The 19,903-nt window shown below is 39.1% G+C and overlaps 1 protein-coding gene across 5 annotated transcripts in view; it reads left to right on the top strand.

Moving 5' to 3' along the window:
* Positions 1-19,903, top strand: part of LOC139939412 (apoptosis regulator R1-like) — a 62,922-nt gene that overhangs the window by 14,285 nt on the left and 28,734 nt on the right. For 4 of the 5 annotated variants that reach the window (XM_071935270.1, XM_071935269.1, XM_071935268.1 and 1 more), the window contains exon 2: positions 9,908-10,046. In XM_071935270.1, the coding sequence (XP_071791371.1) occupies positions 9,908-10,046 (139 nt within the window). Of the gene's footprint in view, positions 1-4,220; positions 4,265-9,907; positions 10,047-19,903 lie in introns of those variants that run through there. The other variant, XM_071935272.1, reaches the window with a different exon arrangement.

Consider the following 19,903-nt stretch of genomic DNA (forward strand, 5'->3'; position numbering starts at 1 on the left):
TAAATCTGAGGTCTCAAAATCAAATTCGTGGAAAATTACTTCTTTCTCGAAAACTACATTACTTCAGAGGGAGCCGTTTCTCACAATGTTTTATACCATCAACCTCTCCCAATCACTCGTCACCAAGTAAGGTTTAATGCTAATAATTATTTTGAGTAATTACCAATAGTGTCCACTGCCTTTAAGCAATGTTCAGCATTATTACAGACAGAATTTCTCTGCAGGTTTTGTACGAGGAACATTTTGGCCTGCAGTTTGTGAAAGGTTGTTGACTGTGTGAAGTATAGTGAATGGAATACAGAGCAATTAATAAAGACTCTAGGCGAAGAGCCATTGTAAACTTTAACAATGTTATTTTTGTAATGATTGTGTTGGGGTATTGTTGGGCCTAATCTCACAAATGCCTCTTTGAAATCTGTTGACATTGTATAATTTTACATTGGAAATTATTACCAAGAGGGTTCAAGCTAACCATTTACGTGGTCTCTTGCTAATTAATGCTAGCATGTTATCCATGCAGGACATTCCCATGTTACTCAACAACTTACTAGGTGATTCTACTACTGGACTACGTGCATTGTTACATGCGTGATACTGCCTGTACTGTGTACTGGTGGTTTTTAATGATGAGCAAAACTCATGCTCAGAATTCCTGTGGTTTGTGCGGTCATTGGAAAGGTCACTCATTCATAAAAAGGGCATTCATTTCCTTGTACCTTGTACAAACTGTGTACATGCAGGGACATGTAGTTTGTGGAACACACATGCGCACTACGTATGCAGATTGATAGGATTCTTGATGATCCTGTACACTACAGTACATCCCATCATGGAGGTAGAAATAGACCTCCATGATCCCATGTAGAAACCTTGACTTGTACACTTGTACTAGTACTGGACATCTCTATACATTTTTAATTCTAGTATGTACAGTACATGTATTTAATTACGATCAACACACTAACATTTAAACAGGTGGCTAAAAAGCCAAAGTAGCTTCTTTGAAAAAGTTAATACAAAAAATTGCATTAAAATATTATACAATTACATTGTTGAAAAGTCTACAAAAATATGACAAATGCAAGACTTGCCAAAAATGGCTCTAATTGCAAAATTATACACAGCAAATTGTAAAATAATTCAACTTGAGACTAGAACTAGAAGTGAGCAAGATGGGACCAGGCCCCACTGTGGCATTCATGAGTTTCCTTAGTTAGAGTAGGTATTGCAGAATGTTTGTATCAATCAAGTACAAATAGGTATTGCAAAAGGGAATAAGGAAGCTACCCTAAAGTGCATTGGACCTGAGAGAAAATTAAAAAGAAAAAATATTTAAAGTTTAGACATTGCTGCAGTCAATAATAGTTTAGACATATTGACACAAATAATGACAGCTTTTTATGATAAGTCTTCATGCAATGTGAAGAAGTTTGGGCACCCATTGGGTTAAAATGTACAATCAGTAATATTTCCTCCTTGTATGGTCACCTGTACATAAACAGGTACCGTCAGAACATGTAGAGTGCCATGGATGTCCTGTTGCTGGCCCCAAGCCGCCAGTTCTTCAATAAGGGTCACTTCTTCGGACAGCTCTATTAATGAGAGGATCTTCGATCCCTCAATTTGCCCTCTAGCGCTGTTACACTGTCCGTAATTAAATAGCGAGTCAATCACTGTTGCTTCTGCCATGCATTGGTATGGTGGATACAATGTAATTTAAATTTCCTAAGAACTGTGGGATTGCACAAAAATGATCAAAAACAGGGCGACACCTCAAATTGATTTCCATGGTGCATACGTATGTTTTTTCGTTGGTTGTTAACATTTTCAATAGAATTGTTGTGCCCTTTTTTCAGTCAAAACTTCACAGTTTTTACATTTCTTCCTACATTTGTATAATTTTGATTTGCAAAATGCCCACATGCATAGGGCCTACACAATTACATTTATGGCCGTGAATTAACGTACGGCACCCACAGCATTTGCCATGGTGCCCTCGCATTTATTTGCTGTGGGGCCCTTAGCAAGGTTTCAATACAAATTTACATTTTCCTCATAAAAGTACTCTTTATCAGAGGGATTGCAGTGCCGAAGAATGAAATTCAAGGCCTGAGATTAAATATTGATAAATTTTTAACTGCGATGGTCGTCATTCAACCCCCTGCCTTCACATCCCTGTTACAACTACTTCATCTTAGGGTCATAACGCCTCCCGAGTCATAACTCCCCAGCTCAGTATCGACTTTCATTTGTGGACCCCTTTATTAATATTTGTACAGAGCACACAAATTTATGCTGTATCAAGCGCTGTGAAAAAACAAAAACAACTTTACTTGCACTGTATAAAAAATTGTTTCCTGGACTTTTACGCACAATTAGTTCACTGAAAAAATAATTTGTTTGCCATATTCAAAATAAGCGTACAAAATGGTGCAGCCTACACCAACAGGGGTGTGAAAGTGAAAAATTGATACCGATGAAACTGCACAAATTTTCTTCTGAATTAAGACTTGTAGGCCTATTTATGTCTGTCTGACGAATGCGATATTAAAGGCACTGGACACTATTGGTAATTGTCAAAGACTAGCCTTCACAGTTGGTGTATCTCAACATATGCATAACATAACAAACCTGTGAAAATTTGAGCTCAATCGGTCATCGAACTTGCGAGATAATAATGAAAGAAAAAAACACCCTTGTCACCCGAAGTCGTGTGCGTTTAGATGGTTGATTTCGAGACCTCAAGTTCTAAATCTGAGGTCTCGAAATCAAATTCGTGGAAAATTACTTCTTTCTCGAAAACTATGGCACTTCAGAGGGAGCCGTTTCTCACTGTTTTATACCATCAACCTCTCCCCATTACTTGTCACCAAGAAAGGTTTTATGCTAATAATTATTTTGAGTAATTACCAATAGTGTCCACTGCCTTTAACTGTTTAAAATAAAGATATTGTATTCTCTTTGATTTAATCTCACACAATCCCTGCGGATACTGTTCCCAGAAGCTCCTGTAATCAAAAATAGAAATATTCAATCATTTCAACAGCCTTCTAAAACAAACTCTTAATTCCTGAATTCATTTGTCAGCAACCATACACATCAGGGTCTGCACTTTTGTGCGCATCAAATAAAAGTGTACCATATGTAGAACAAGCAGTAGTACCTGTAACGATTGAACGATTTTGTCCAGCAACTATGCATAGCAGAATATTTTTTACAAAACATTTTCTATGCACACCGAATGCTAAAATTGAGTAGCAAATGATGAAATTTGAGTAGCAATCGATACATTTTGTATTTCGCTCTGCTACAAGGGAAATCGTTCACCATTGTAGTGTACATTTACGTTTAGTACACATTTTTGATTTTAGAAATGGTCAACCCTACATGTAATATAATGACTGAAGTGTTAGGACACCACTCATTCAGTCAGCACTACAGCATGCCATCGCCAAGTATCATGTATACGTCCCATGTATGTTTATATGGTTGCAGATCATGCAATAACAAACACATGTCAGCCCAGTTGAACCTTAGTTGAACCAAAGCACATTTACATGTACCCATCATCATACCCAGCCACGCGCCGTCGTGCTCCTGCCCTACAGTAGTACAGGATGTATTGCAAGATCTTCAACACACGTCATGCGCAGAGAGCAGGATTTCCCTAATGATATGCGCCACCAGAAGGGGAAAAACAAAAAATATCCAGGCCACGTTTTGAGTGACGGGCAGTCGGCGCATTACAATGGGACATGAATCCGTATCCTCTCTCCGTGCTAGACGTGTCGATGTGTTTGACGGGTGAGCCTTTTGGGAGGGCTTCGTCTGATCAGTATCTGATGCATGAATCATTTATTCCACCGTAGACCACAACGGAAGAGAGAATTTGGTGATTGCGTTGTGATGTTTCTTTTCCCGAAAGTATTCCCCGCGCCATGATCACGTCATCCCCATACATAGGACTCGGTATTCATGTAGTTCCTGCAACTCCGGTGCAGATTTATGGCATATGTTTTTCAGCTCCGTGCTAAAATAGCTGTTCCAAGTCGTGTCAAGAAATTGTTGAAATATCTTTGGGGGCTCTTTTTCAACAGCCACTCCTGTCAACTATTATCGGGAACGTTGAATTCTTTAATCCCCTCTTCCATAAATGGATGGACCCTGTTTTTCTCAAGTTTCTTTAACTCGCCAGCAGCCTGTTGAGAAATTCAGAGTACGTTGCAGCGATCGTCGGAAGCACCATTCATTTGTTGTCTCAGCGGTAAGCACAAGAAAATTTACTCCCATAGCAGATGGCCGGTGCAAATCAAGCAGGTTTGTGGTGGGTCTTAGTTGATGAGAGTGATTTCATTGTAGTCAGAAGCCAGCACTTCTTGTGGCCGGTTTTGTGCTTTTAAATTTTACAGCCCTTTTTTTTATTTTGGTAATGATGTATGGCAGCTGCCTGATAATTATTGCAGGCTTACGTATTTGGAACCTGGTACTTTTTTTTGTAGGCGGAAAATCTCTGAACCTCTCCACCAATTGAATTCATGGGTGAGAGTCGGAGTCAGTCTGGCAATGGAAGGAGCATCTGTCATGCACATCTGCTTTTTAATGTGTACTACAGAGAGATTGGTACAAATAATGTCAAACACATGAACTTTGTGCACTACTATACATGTACTGCAGGCAAAAATAATATCCATTTTCATTTCATAATGTACATAACTACTGTGTAAGATTGGCACTGTTGTTTTCTTGTGTGGTCATTATACACTGTACAATGTCATTCCTCATGTACTTGTACTATGTTTTTGTAATTGTGAATGTATACAGGCTCTCAAATACATGAAGTGCAGCATGTTCCTGTTTCACTTTCAGTGTGCAGTCCTTTAAACTGTTAAATGTATGTATGCATGTTCACAACACAGAGATAAACATGGTACATTATTCACACAGGTGTAGGCCCACAATGTAGGTATAAGGGGTGGAAGATTTTCACTGACAAACTGCATTTTTAACATAGTGTTTATTTAACCAGTTTGTTCAGTGCATAAAATAACAAAAAGGGTCGTAAAATTCACAAACATAAATACTTCTATATAAATTTTGTGTTCATGTATTGAGCACAGTGCTTGGTTTCTTGCTAACATATAAAATGTACACTTATTCAAGTTGGAAGCTGTTTTGTTGAATGAATTTCAGCGCTGTACATGTACATTGTATGCTTCGGAAGGGAAAGTCAATCCAGCCTTACCACCATCTGATATTGATCTTCAAATTGACCTTGAAGTTCAATGAACTTTAATAGCGGATGACGTCACAGTGTGTCAATTTATACCTGGCTTCTGGCTACTTGACATTCTTGCTGTGATCTAAGATCACATAGCATTGAAACCTAAACTAAATAGCCGATAGGGATGGTAGAGATGTCAAGCTGGGGTCGTAATTCTCAACTTTCTTAGCTATGCTTTTTCTTTCCTCTTCTTAGAACTGTGTACTGCAGAATTATTATTAAATTTATGGAGTAATGTGCTGAACTGTGCAGTTTCATGAGCATAATTAGTGTGTAATGTACATGTTCTGTCTGTAATTACCTGCGGTATTGATTCATTAAGGGTCTTTACTTTAGAACACAAGTGACCAGGGGTCGATTTCACAAAGAGTTAGGACTAGTCCTAACTTAGGACTAGTCCTAGGAGATATACAAATTGCATTGATAGTCCTAAGTTAGGACGAGTAACTGGTCCTAACTCGAGATAAGACTAGTCCTAACTTTTTGTGAAATCCACCCCAGACTGGAATGTGAACCCTTGCTCTACTGATCAGAAATTGTATGAAAGTTTGAGTCCGGTTTGCTTGGGTCTGGTGCTCTTGAGTCCGGTACTCTTGAGTCCGGTACTCTTGAGTCCGGTACTCTTGAGTTGGGTGCACTTCAACCTCGTTCCCAGGGGTGTTCGATCTCGCCGTGCCATTTTTTTTTTAAAGCATGCCTTGCTCAATCATAACCCTGGAAGTGTGACTTTAAAAATATATATACAAATATATTGGATAATTAGTCCTGTGGTCGATGTGTTCAGTGTTAGGCGGTAGTCCCGCACAGGCTGGATGCGCTGTGTGGAAAGTTGTAGAATACATACTGTGTATGTAATAAGTCATAAACTTGGCGGTCAGTGTAGCGCGACAAAAAAAGTGAATACGTCGGCATTAGAGCTTTTAAAAGACACACAGCGTTTCATATTTCGTGCCTTTAAGATAGCCAATCAAAGACACGGGTCTGAGTTTCCCTCCCAGGGTTTAGAGAGGCACGCAGAGCTAGCTTGTGATATGGCGCCCATGGTAGCGAGGTTGGGTGTGCTTGAGTCCAGTGCGCTCGAGTCCAGTGCGTTGGGCCACGACACGCTACATGTGTTACAATCTGTACATTGTACATTGCACCTAATTCTTACAACACGGTTGGCTAGTTCACTGATGTCACTCCATACATGTACGTGTACCCTGTAAATATGTTCATATTTCAAAAAGTTTGTTGAAAAATTTACAATAATGCCATGTTTGAATCTATGTGAGCATATTTTATTCCAAGTGGACAAACAGCTGGATAATTAATTTATGAATTTGAAAATGTGATCAACAAATTTTACTTCATTGATTTTCAGTCTGTTGTGTACACTGATGATAAGAGACATCATTATGCTCATGAGCAGTACACATTCTTCCAAATGTCATCATTCTTGTCATTTTTTAATCTTGGCGTTTAAAGGCAAAGCCGTTTGGAACCATCGTGATTGTTTTTAAAATTAACGTGCCAGCGTTCTACCAACTGAGCTATCTAGCCCTATATTGGTGGTGTCCCTATTTTGTCAATATCTTTGTTCGGGGGTGCCAGTCAAAAAGTTGTTATGAGATTTGGATTGGGATTTGTGTGGTTAACTCAAAGAGATGAAATAGGAAACTGGAAATAGGAAATAGGAAATATGAAACTGTAATCATTTTCTTCATATAAGCCATTGACGAGTAACATATTGTAGATTTGAATGCTCTCCTGTACGAAGACATTTCATCACAAGTGAGTAAGTGAGCACTTAGATTTGGATTCCTCTGATAAACTTAGAGACCATGAGACAGATGTCACACGATCCGGGGGAAAGCCTTTTTGTAGTTGTGCAATAGAAGGCAAACACCCATCCCATAAACCATTCTGAATGACAAGTGTATTGCACAAATGTACGTGGGTTAGCTCTGGCTCGTTATACAAAAGCTTTCCCTAAACCAAGTGACACAGCAACTGTCTCCATAGTCTCAGCAATTCAAGTTAAAAGCAGCATCTTGTGACTTCAAGCAGCGTCTCATATAAAAGTTGGTCCGCTGGCCAAATGCTAGTTAAAACACCAATGGACCAGTTACAGTTCTCTCCAAGTGGTTCAACTGGCTGGTTCAGTTTGAAGCGCTTCCATTTCATTAAAAAAATATAGACCAATGAAAAACTTGATGGACTAGTAAAATGACAAGCTACATGTACATGTAGTAGGCCTAACTGGTCCTGCTTGCAAGTCTCTACAAATGTTAAGGTCAAACCCTGACATTTCATTGTACCCTCAAGTCAGAGGCCGTGTCCGAATTGGCTACGGCTACAGAGCTACGGCTTTAGCTAGATTTCTGCGTCATCATGTGTTAGAAGTATTAAGAACGTCCTTAGCAACACTGGTAGCCGCCAATTTGGATGGCTTAATGTAACTTGTAAATGGCTTATTGGTTTAAATCATTAGTGGTCAGGAATCAAGGTGAATGGCTAATGTGTAATCAGGTCAGTGTTGATACTCAAGGCTCTAATCGTAGGCCATACGTCCTGTGTTTGCCAGAAGTACCGGTATAAAAAAAATAATTCCCTCTTAAAAGGCACAGTATACCATTGGTTTTTGGAACTGTTTGATTGTTTAAATCCTGTAACAATCTTGACACAATGAAATTGTAACATGATCAAATCTATTTCAAATGGTGGCTGTCTTTTTTAGATACTCAAACATTTTGGAGCGAAGATCACTAAACTGTAGATTCAGATTCAATTTTGGTGGCATAAAAACTGATCTATAGGCTAGCCCTATCTTTTTACATACATGTAAAGTGTATAATCACATAACATACTGTGTTAAAGGCTTTTACATGTAGGTTAATTGCTTGCTACTGTCGGAAGCTGCTTAATTTTTAATTGCCATCAATGTCAGAGTGACCAAAAATGTCTACCTCCCCTTTAATACAATAGGCAGCATAGGTCAATTGTGTAGTGTGGCCTTTAGTGGAAGTGTTAATTTGTACAGGTACTCAGCTTTTCATTTGAAATGTTATGCTAACTGTTGCTCCAAGTACAGTTCATTCGAGTTCACTGTAGGCACTGCAGCCTGACAGACTAGACATTAATGCAAATTCATCTCTTGTGATCTTACCCATGCTCTTGACATAGTCCTTGGACAAGTAACTGGATTGTGCTCATCAACACGTTGAACAAAAAGTCTTTAACGTTAACGAGGCATTCAATAACGAAGAAAAGGAATGTGAATCATTTCATAGAAAAATCAGTAAAATACTATTAACAAAAATTATATTGAGTTGACATTGTGTGATAATCACGGGATTATTTTTATGCCCTTGAGCAAAATTCCAGAAAATTGTATCGCATTACAAATCGTAACGTGTCTCTGTGAAGGTGCTGGTATACTGTACACCACTGTACACAGGGTAGGAAAATTAAAAGCACACAGTCACATGTATGGTGTGAGACTGTAAAACTTAATGACGCTATCAATACCAGTTCTAAGTATCCTCTGAAATTACACTTCTGTTTGTTTGTTCTTAGTGTGGAACTCATTTTGTGTTAGTGTCAAGCAACGTCAAGGCTCATGAACAGGTCACGTACACATGTGCACGTGTCACTGAGACGTACAGTGCGTGTGCAAGCAGAGCGTGCATACAGCACTGGTGGTTTACTTGCGTAGTTAGTAGTAAGACACTGTGTACTTTCAAACGTGATAAAAGAATTGATACTGTGAATGGATGAGTCACATGTTCATGAATGTTGTTTTGTTTACATCGATAAAATAATAAAACAACCAACATCAGCGTGTAAACAAGGACGGTAAACATTCACCTTGCTGATTACAGATCGCAAGGGTGTGCAAACTGTCATTTTAGATCTTCTGATTTTCTTAAGGGTAGGACTTTGTCAAGTGCGTATGTTTACTTCTCAAGCTGGTGGTTGCTGACAGGCATCAAAGTTGAAACATTTATTTTGCTATTTGGGAAGGCTGCTTTATTTTTAAAAGGCATGTATTGTTTGAGTGCACAGTTCGTTTCATTTCTTTTAAAGCTACACAAAAATCAAACTCTTCTGTTTACCCTCGGGAAGACTTAAGCCCGGTTCATACTTCCTGTGAGTGCGAATGAGATGCGAATTTGACTTGAGTTTGACGTTGCAACTCTGTTTGCTGCGATATTCGCAAGAGAGTTGAGCACAACTTAACTGCTGCCAATTCTTCGTTGCGAATTTGTGATGTCAACATTGGTATTGCATTCGCATCTGTATGAACTAAAACCGGCCTTGAGGACTTCGCACAAGATGTGTTGGGATCCTCTAAGTAAGCTTGCATGACATACTTGGAATTCGTATTTATGTTTTTAACGCGCACCAATTGCTTGTTTGAACTGATATTCCACAAGTTTGGTACAATGGATTTTGTATCAGTTGGAAACTGTTTGTACTCACTGGACCAATCAAACGTCACATCTACTGTAACAAATTTATGAACATGGAAACATTGTGTTTTAAACAGTATACGTAAGATTACATAAACAGTGATTTCATTTGGACTTTGTTTAATCATTGTTTCTAACTTCGTTGTTTTTTGTCTTTTCTTTTCTACTACAGATGAATGACGGCAGCACTAAGCAGTTCATTGAGGATTACTGCATCAATAGGATTAGACGCGGTAATATTGACTTAGACGACTACAGCCATGTGAGCCGGGAGCCGTTCAACTTAGTGACAAGAAGAATGAGGGAAATAGGTTTGTTCTTTTGTCCTCATCTTTTGCACGGTTTATTTCGTAAATCAGGAGAGTGCAGGCCTGGAATTAACCCATGGAACCCACAGCAATGAGAGACTAGGACGCTAGGTGGCAGCAGACTTGCCAAGTAAATTGCCATTGTTAACGTAGTTCTGAGCGTGGGCACATTACCAAGAACAATGGATTTTACCTCAGGTAAGTCTGCTGCCACCTAGTGTCCCAAAAGTCCCCTATTGCACTGTGCCATGTGCTTTTGCTGTGGTGCCCTTTGCAAATTTCCGATACAAATTACATTTTCCTCAAAAATTGCTGTAGGCCTACCCCCTTCAAGAGTGAAATTCAAGGCCTGATAATGTTGTGTAGCAAGTTTCCCAAGGGTAGATTTAGGAGATTTTGCTATCCTGGCCTGGAATTTCATCTTTGAAAGGGCAAGTCTCTTTGCATTTTGCAAAGGGCATTTCCATTGGAAAATCTTAAAGTCAATGGGAAACTTTTGAAGGGGCACCAATGCCAAGAACTGCGGCAATGGAGGCTGTGGCCTCTTTTGCCTGCGTGTAATACCAGGCCTGTATGCAAGTTTCCAAATAGTGGATTGAGGCGATTTTGCTACCATCTCACAAGTCCGATGCTTCACTCTAAGAAGGGTAGTATTTCTCGGTACAGGATCCCTCTGTGGTGAACATTTTAGTTGCCCTCTGGGTTATTCAGAGGGCACCAAGGCATTGGACACAAGGGGCATGGTCTCCATTGCCTTTATGAAGTATCAGGCCCGTAGTCGTATTGTATCAGGGTTATCGACTCGTCGTACACATACAGTATATCACGTGTTAACAGTAGAGACGCTTTATATTACCGATAATATACGGATACATCAACACTTTGTTGTGTTTACGTTACGCGTTACCGCGGCTGCCAAGTTTTGCATGCACAGAGGATAGGGAGTTCCTACATTAAAAACGGATACCATCTTGCTGATTTTAGTTTTATTTTTTTCCCCTAGATTAAGAACATTTTTCCCAGTATTTGCCCTTAATGATGTCATTTCTGATATAGATAGAAATGTGTTAATCGTTTGGAAGCAACAAATTTAGAAAATGCAGTTTTAACATGGTGTCAATTTTACCAACTTACTGGAAACTTTCCAAACATGAGTCTAACACCCAACATGAGTCTAACGTGTGGGTCAAACAACTAGTTAATAAAAATACTATATAATCAAATTGCCAAATCTAACCAGAAAACATTAATACAATATGTTTTTGGATTTGTTTTGATCACAAAAATTATGCCAAAGTGTATCTCTTCTTTGCCCTAGGCCTGACACATAACTCTACGATTGCGAAAAAAAATCTGGCGCGTTTCCAATGTTAACCGACACAGTTATCATTTCTGTAATTTGTATCCGCACACTTGCAAAACCTCTCTAATAAACCCCTTACCAGTTTTGTACTGAACATTTTCATACCGTTTATTGACTGACAATCCAGTTCACTCATTTTCTTGATTTCACAATCAAGTTATATTTCCTCTTTATTGTTAAATGCCTTGATTTCATCCCTATCTCCTCACTCAGCAAGATGAATTTCTGGTTCTGAGCTTGGCTCAAGAAAGTAGGTCTATCTTCTGCAATTTTCTGGGGCGGGCAAGTTTGTTGTGGTATTTTTTTTTCCAGGCACGCCAGGATACCCATGGGAACAAAGTTTCTCAAAAAACAGGCAGAAAGGAAAAAAAAGTTGTTGTAATTCATGGCTCCGTGTACTCTGCTGAGACAACCACAAAAGGTGTTGGTTTGGTTTCAGCTACTACTCTAGTAATTTACCTCATGTTTTCTTGTCAAAGCGCGGAACGAACAAGAGAAAAAAAACACAGTTGCCCACCGGGAGGGATTTTTTATACAAGACGCAAATAAATATCAGACACCCTTTCAATAAAGTAGGCCATGGAAAGGCTTCTTTCTCCCTATTATACTTTAGGGAACACTTGGATACACTCGATGTCGACGGCATGGCTTCAGTAATGCCAAAAAAAGAAAAAGAAAAAAGAGAATCGCCGTGTTTTTGTCTTGAGTGAGCGAGGAGTAGAATGTCTGTATGTACATCTGAGCGTGATCAGAAATGCAACCTGTGGCGATTTTCGTCCGCAGTTTTTTTTGGTCCCTTCCTCCCCACTCATTGTCCTTGATGATGGGGGTTCATTGTTCTTTTGTAACTCCATAGAAAACGTGGAACGTGCAAGATTAGTTTTTTAAAACCTCTGCTGTTTAAGATGCGTGGGATGGTTTGTTTGTTTTTCCCCCCTTTTTTTCTTTTCCTTTCTAAGTTTTTTCAAAGAACTTGCGCACACGTCTAGACAATATTCAGTTTCAGTCCCTGGATGAAGGTAATAATCAACTTGGCTGCCTGTCCCCTTAGGATGGCGGACGAAGGATGCGAAACGTGGACGTTACGCGGTTTTGTTTTCCCTCCTCCGCCATGCTGGATCTAATTCCATTTGGGAAACCCAGATGGGGTTGTTCATGGTAGTGGGGGTGAAAGATGCGAGAATGCAACAACAAGAGGACAGCACACTTTTACAGGTGTGGTAAAAGTGTGTTATTCTGATGAAAAGTATTTCAGACCGTCCAGATTACAAGGACATACATTCATGTCTTCAAATTCAGGTTATGAACTTTTTCGAATTTATAATTGTACTAGGTACTTCACCATGGGTATTTAAAAAACATTTGAGTAAATGACAATAATGATTAAACATTGTTTTTAAGCGTTTTCAGACCTTGAACTTCGCTCTGGAAGTTCTGGTAAGGGCCATTTCAATGATGAAAGAGTAACTTTATACATAGAAAAAGCACAGGGCACTACGCAATTGCTGTTGGTGCTGTTGGTTAATTCAAGGCATGTTTTTTTGTTTTTGTGTGGGTTTTTTTCTTCAAATAATAGAGTGATGAATTCTCCAGACCAGGCCTGATATTTCACGGAGGCAATGAAGTGATTGCCTCCATTGCTCCCTGGTGCCCTTGAAATACTCTTGTAGAAATTTACAGTTTCCTCAATAGGGTACTGTGCCCTTGCCAAGGAGAAATTGCCTTGGTGCCCTTGCCCTTTAAAAACGAAGCCTACAAACCTGCCAGAGTACTTGTAAAGCTTTTAATGTACCAGTCCATCAAATGTGATTTTTTTTCTGATTGATCACTGGAGCTGTACCATGTCTTAAAGAAACCAGACGCAACAACAATCCTAAAAAAAGCCTTGCCGTCTTGGCTGTCTTGAGATGTTTACCATGCACACATGCTCATGGGGATCCTCGTACATAAAAAATGTGCCCCTTCTCCCGTCTGCCGAGGCCTCGATTCTTTGTAGCGCTTCATTCATCAGCAGACACCATTCACGACGCTCCATAACGGGGGTCGGCATTTATTCCCATGGCCCATTGATTTCCAACTACCAAGGAGGGAGGGTACTCTTCTTCTTTTTTTTATTCCCTTTTTTCTACATTGATAAGAGGAGTGAAAGATGTTGATACCTAAGTGCATCAGCCTCTTGTGGGTTCTGGATGAGGCTTCTGTGGTTTCCTGAGTTTCCTCTTTTGAATGAAGAGGATTTGTTGACGAGTGGGAGGGGGCGGGGGGACTGTCGTCAAATGTCACATTTTCATCTTAGCGGTGTGGTTTTGATACATAATTGTATTACTTGCATTAGAGATAAATTGTTCTTTTTGTTATATGATCAGAAATGTCAAGCATGGTTTTCTTTGATTAAACTCATTTTGTTCAGTATTTTCATTTTAGAAATTCACCTTTTAAAACCCAGTTGAAAATCACAAAAAGTATGTACAAAACAAAACCAGAGATTAGTTTTCTTTTCATCGTACACATTTTTATTGATTGCCCTCCCAATTTGATTAAACTTGTTGGAAGTCAGTCTTGTTCCCAAGCTCTTGTACATCAGAGAGGGATTTACTGAGTGGGAGATAAAGTACTGCTTCCTGGACTGTTCGCCTGTTTTACGATTATCATACAACCAGCATTTGCAGGAGAAAAAAAACACTAAACATTGTTAATTTAAAGGAACACGTTGCCTTGGATCGGTCGAGTTGGTCTTTGAAAAGCGTTTGAAACATTTTTTTATACATAATGCATATGGGTAGAAAGATGTTGTAAAAGTAGAATACAATGATCCACACAAACATGCCTCGAAATTTCGCGGTTTTCCTTTAACCTCGTCGACTAACACGGTCGGCCATTTATGGGAGTCAAATTTTTGACTCCCATAAATGGCCGACCGTGTTAGTTGGTACAGTAAAAGGAAAGCCACGCAATTTTGAGGCAAACTTGTGTGGACCATTGTATTCTACTTTTAAAAGATCTTTAATGCATTTTATAAACAACGGTTACAAACGCTTTTTATAAAACCAACTCGTCCGATCAAAGGCAACATGCTCCTTTAAAAAATACATCCAAAGGCACAGGCCCCCAAAATGGGATGGATAGGAGTTGATTAAAAGATGTTTGGCCTCGGTGCCCCTTCAAAAGTTTCCCTTAGACTTTAAATGATTTTAAATCAATGAGTTCTCTGGGGCATGGGGATGCCTATACTGAAGTGAAGTTTTGTTGTAAACAATGATCACAGGTTTGATGCACAGAGTGCATCTGTTGGAATAAAACAGAAACAAAGCATGGCATGGGGATGCCTATACTGAAGTGAAGTTTTGTTGTAAACAATGATCACAGGTTTGATGCACAGAGTGCATCTGTTGGAATAAAACAGAAACAAAGCAATAGAGAAACATATTGTCTGTCCCCAGGCATCTTACATAAGCCTCGGCTTCCAGATGATGCCTCCATACTCTATTGTTTTTCACCCTCATTAAATAGCTTTGTTTATTGGTTATTCCTTAAAAAACATTGTTTATACTCTGTTTGCATGAAGTACGGAAATAAAGATTAGTTTGGATGAATGAATGCTTTACATTGTAGCACTGTTTGTGTGGAGGGCACTGCTGTTATTATTCAACATGACCGCCTGGAAATACACATGAACATAGGGGCCAAGGCCTCTGTTGCTCTCGTCTTGGCATTGGTACCCCCAAAACATTTCCCAAATTCTCCAATTGAATTGCTCTTTCAAGTTAAAATTTAAAAGTTAAAAGTTGAAATTCATGGCCAGATGCTGTGCTCTTAAAAAGATTAACATATTGGGAAAGGTTTTTGCCCCTCTTCTTTTAAATTGAGGGGGTGGAGTCGTAGAGCCATTCAAAGTATTGTTCTTCAGTTATCAAAATGATGTTCTGCTGACACTAATGAGATGAAACATCACTATTAACTCTGGCAAAGAACCCTAAGCCAAAACAAACCAGACAAACTCAGGAGAGATCCGTCCAGACGCAAACAGGTGGGTGGGATGTGAGGGCGTTTTAATGCAGAGGTTGGAAATCTATAAAGCCTGTTGACTCAGTCGTTACCATGGTAATTTATTGCCGATGTGTTTGTCCCCTTCTTCTTACTAGTAGTGCTTGCAACCACAACAGTTCAGACAGCATGAGTCCATTACCATCATGGTTTTTTTTTTCTTCGAATTTTGAGTGAAGGTTAACAAACCAAAAATTGAACCAGTCTATTTGAGCTGAAAATGTTTTTGCCGCATTATTACAATAATGAAACAGATGGCCTGGGTTCATAAAATTGCTGTATATCGTTTTATTTTTTTTATACATATATATTTGATTTACCGATAATTTTTGTGATGGCTGCCCTTTTTGCCAGTTAACACACATCTGTGCACACACATTGTATATTTTAAGGTCAACTAAAAAAAAAAACTTTAAAAATCGGCTGGAGTGGTGGGCATTGTGTTGACTGTAACAAATTTTGAGAAAACATATCATCTTTCATGGCCATTCTTGAGACATATGGTGTGTTTTTCTGTTAACTGAGTGAGAGGGTACATGTACAGTCAGTGAACAAGTATAAGTCCAGGGTTGACTATTAAGTTGTTATTAATGGCAGCAGTAATGTGAGATGGATTCGGATCTTTGATGATGCATGGTCCTGTCCAAAGTGTCTAGACATTTCTCAATCAGGTTTGGACAAATTTTACCATTGTGGAAGTTTTGAGAATTTGGTTGGTCAGTTGATCCTTATCTGTATCAGTTTATACTGTTTTTTTGTGTACAGAACAAGGCTGAATGCAAGGCTTAAAGGCCTGAAGTATCATAATTTCTGGAGAAAGAGATAATTTCTCACTGAAAGATTTGAATATGAGAAAGACTTTGCAGGCATGAAGTCTTTCTTTGGCATCTGAAAGCACACAGATGTGCAGCTAGTGTGTTTTTTCTTCCATTTTTTTCCTTGCATCTTTGATGATAAATTAAGCCAAAACATTTTCAGAAATTTTATTTTATGCATATATGGTGAGTTACTGGTCTCTGAAAATTACCAAATCAGGTCTGTTCCAGTTCGTTTTGGCAAGGGCAAAGGCACTGAGGGATTTTGTTCATGTTAAGGGGAACCCTATGAGGAAATTGTTAATAACTGCTGGAGCATTTTAAAGCCAGTGGACATTTTCGGTAAACAGTATTGTCCAAGGCCCACACTTCGTGTATCACAACTTATATATGTGAAAATTTAGGCTCAATCGGTCATTGGAGTCGGGAGAAAATAACGGGAAAATCCACCCTTGTTTCCGCATGTTTCGCCGTGTCATGACATGTATTTACTATAAATCCGTAATTCTCGATGTCGAGAACTAATAATTGTTTTAATGTTTTCTCAAAAAGTAAAGCATTTCATGGAATAATATTTCAAGCGAAGTCTTTTACCATTACCTTCTGTAAACCATGTAAGTTATTTATAAATCTGTGAACTTTTTTTTTATCTGTTCCGAATGTGTATAATGGCCTTTAAGGGCACCAAGGCCTTCATTGCCTCCAGGAAGTTTTCCGGCCTGCCAAATGTGTCCAGTGCCTTTTCAAAAGCCACTCTTGGTAAGAGGCTATAGGAGGAAAACATTAAAGATGAAAATGTGTTTTCTTGCCTGAAGGACCTTCTTCAGTTTTTTGTCAGGAGAATTGGGTTGGGAATGGGAGGGGAACATTACTTTGAAGAATTTTTTTCATTATTTTTATTTTATCAATTCTGTTTGTGAAGCCGAGGGCTTTCAGAAAAGCGAACATAATTTCTAAAAGTACACAAGCTAACAACTCCATGGAGACAAGACAACGATGGATGTTTTATTTTTGATGTGGGAGGAATACCGTTGAGAATTATTTAAAAAAAAAACTTAAAAAAAAAAACGGTAGGGACTGAAAAAAACAACCTACGTTTTGTAGTATCCATGGGGATTGAAAAACCAATCCACATTTGTGGCACCCCCTGGCGGAATTCGAACTGGGTCCTAGAGGTGAGAGGCGAGGAAAGAAGCTCAACCACCTTGTGTGCTTACACTGTATAGGTCGCTGGTTACTTCAGGGACATTTCTGTAATTTGTTTATTTAATTTTAATTTGTTTATTTTTTAATGCAAGTTTGCCCCAAACAAGGCTGAAAGCAACTCGGGGTAAGGGGGTACAATAAGTAAAAACATTTAAGATTAAAATAACTCGAGGGGGGAGCTGAAGGTACAGTAGGGTTTGATAAAAATATTCTTCCGTATTCAGTCTACTAGTGGTACTGCATGCATGACATGTAATTCGGCTGGTAACCTCTTAGCGCTAAGCAAAAGTACTTTGTGCTAAGCTTTATTATTTGTGTGAAGCAGCCTTGGTTGTTGGTCTGTTAGACATTTTGTACAATGTTCGATAAAAGCTGAACTTTGAAAATATTGATAAAGATTTACATATCTCGGTCGTACAGACAGTCAACAGACTGTCAACAACCGTTTAATTACCAAGCTCCGGCCTTTGTCTTGTTGACATATTTATCATGAGGGATTATTCATCTCCCACCTGTGAATTAGAACAAAATTAAAACACTAGCTGCCCCTGGTCAGCCTCAGGTTGAAGCGAGACTGCAGGCAGTTGAGGCGTGTTTTGGAGGGTGGCCAAGATCACTAACAATCATGTGTTGGCTGAGTACTGCAATGTGTCAGGGGTTTTTCCGAGAACATTACTGGAATTACACAATGAGGGTTTGGATCGTGTTAGTCAGTCTCCACTAACTTACAGAGAAACAGACAGCAGAATGATGTCATGGCTATATTTGTTATTTTGTGATATCCGTTATTTGTTCTAAGTTTCTTTGGGTTCAATGAAACCATCAGTAGAGACTGTCATTTGATCGTCTTTTTTATTTTTTATTTTGTTTTTCTATTTTACAAACTAATAGAGAAACAGACAGCAGAATGATGCAATGGCTATATTTGTAATCTTGTAATATCCGCAATTTTTCATAGGGGCTTTTGGTTCAATGAAACCATCGGTTGAGACGGTCATCTTAACATTTTGTTTATTCTTTCCTTTTTCTATTTCTGCTGCTGATTTGTTATGATTTCCTTTCGGAGAACCCCAGATACTTATAATGATTTCCTGTCACAAATACAGGTCTGAGACGTTTGGAATAGTCTGGTTTTAAAGATGTCTGCGCCTTGGGGCAGTGGTGGCACCAAACATGTTTTTCATGTTCTGCCTTGATGAGATTCAGACAACATTTAACCGAGAGAGAGGGAGAAGAAGGAAAAAAAAACGAGAGAAGATGAGACATTAATATGCATACAATGTTTGTCTGTGATTCTGCAGCGAATGACTGGTCTTCTACGAAAAGTTATCAGGCCTGGATATTCATCTTTGAGAGAGCAAGGCTATTTTCATTTTGTACAAGGCACATCTACTGTATTGGATAATCTTAAAGTCTATGGGAAAGATTTGGAGGGGTAGACCAGGGCGTTATTCAAGACCTGAGTTATCCTTGTGTGGGTGTATATCAGTGTTAGAGGTAGATCAGAGTTAGGTGAAGATTATGTTTTGAGTTTGAATTGTCCTCATTTTTGAGAATCATTCGAGTAGGGGAATATATTAACTTAAAAAGGTTGCCTAGGTGTATGACCTACTTTATGGACAGGGTTGTGACAAGAGACATTTGACATGTTTGAGTGCTGGCTGCAGAATGTGTACCTCGAGCCCAGTGTGCACTGTAGCATGCAACACACGCACAGTTTGTTTCTACGTCTAGTAGTGTTAACCTAGGGGGCATGGTTGGCTTGTGCGTAAAGCGCTCGCCTCTCACCAAGGTGACCCTGGTTTGATAACCGGCCAGGGCCATATGTGAGTTGAGTTGTGCGTTGGTTCTCTGCAGTGCCATAAGTGTTTTCCAGACCATCCGGTTTTCATCCCTCGGGAAAAATTCATCACTTTTGATCTTTTAGCTGCGAGTAAGAATGATTAGCCTCCCAAATTATTATTAATAACAAACAAACAAAGTATTGGTGTTGCAATTATTGCAGATAGTTACTTTATAGCTTACCAGACAAATTACCTTACAATTGTTTTCAAGTGACACTGCAAGCACGCAAGTCATTAATTTCACATCACAAATAACAGTTCTCAGGTGGGCATAATGATGGATCATTTGTTTAGATGATCTTCCCATCCAGGGAACTTGGCAAACTCCCACCAGGGGATATAAACACCAAGCTGGCAACAACCTATCTCTCTCATACAAACATTGGTTTAACGTCTATGATTATGAATTGCACAAAATCAAGAAATTGGGATTCAGAAGACAACAATAATTATTCTAGTCATTGTGAAATCAGCGGTTAGCTGGGGGATTCGAACCCACAACCTTGTGATTGCAAGTCCTACAGTCTAGCCATTTTACCATGGTGACCTCTATCAGTGGACACAACTGCTGGTGTGGGAGCCTTCAGT

The sequence above is a fragment of the Asterias amurensis genome, chromosome 7 (genome assembly GCF_032118995.1).
Source record: "Asterias amurensis chromosome 7, ASM3211899v1".
Lineage (NCBI taxonomy): Eukaryota > Metazoa > Echinodermata > Asteroidea > Forcipulatida > Asteriidae > Asterias > Asterias amurensis.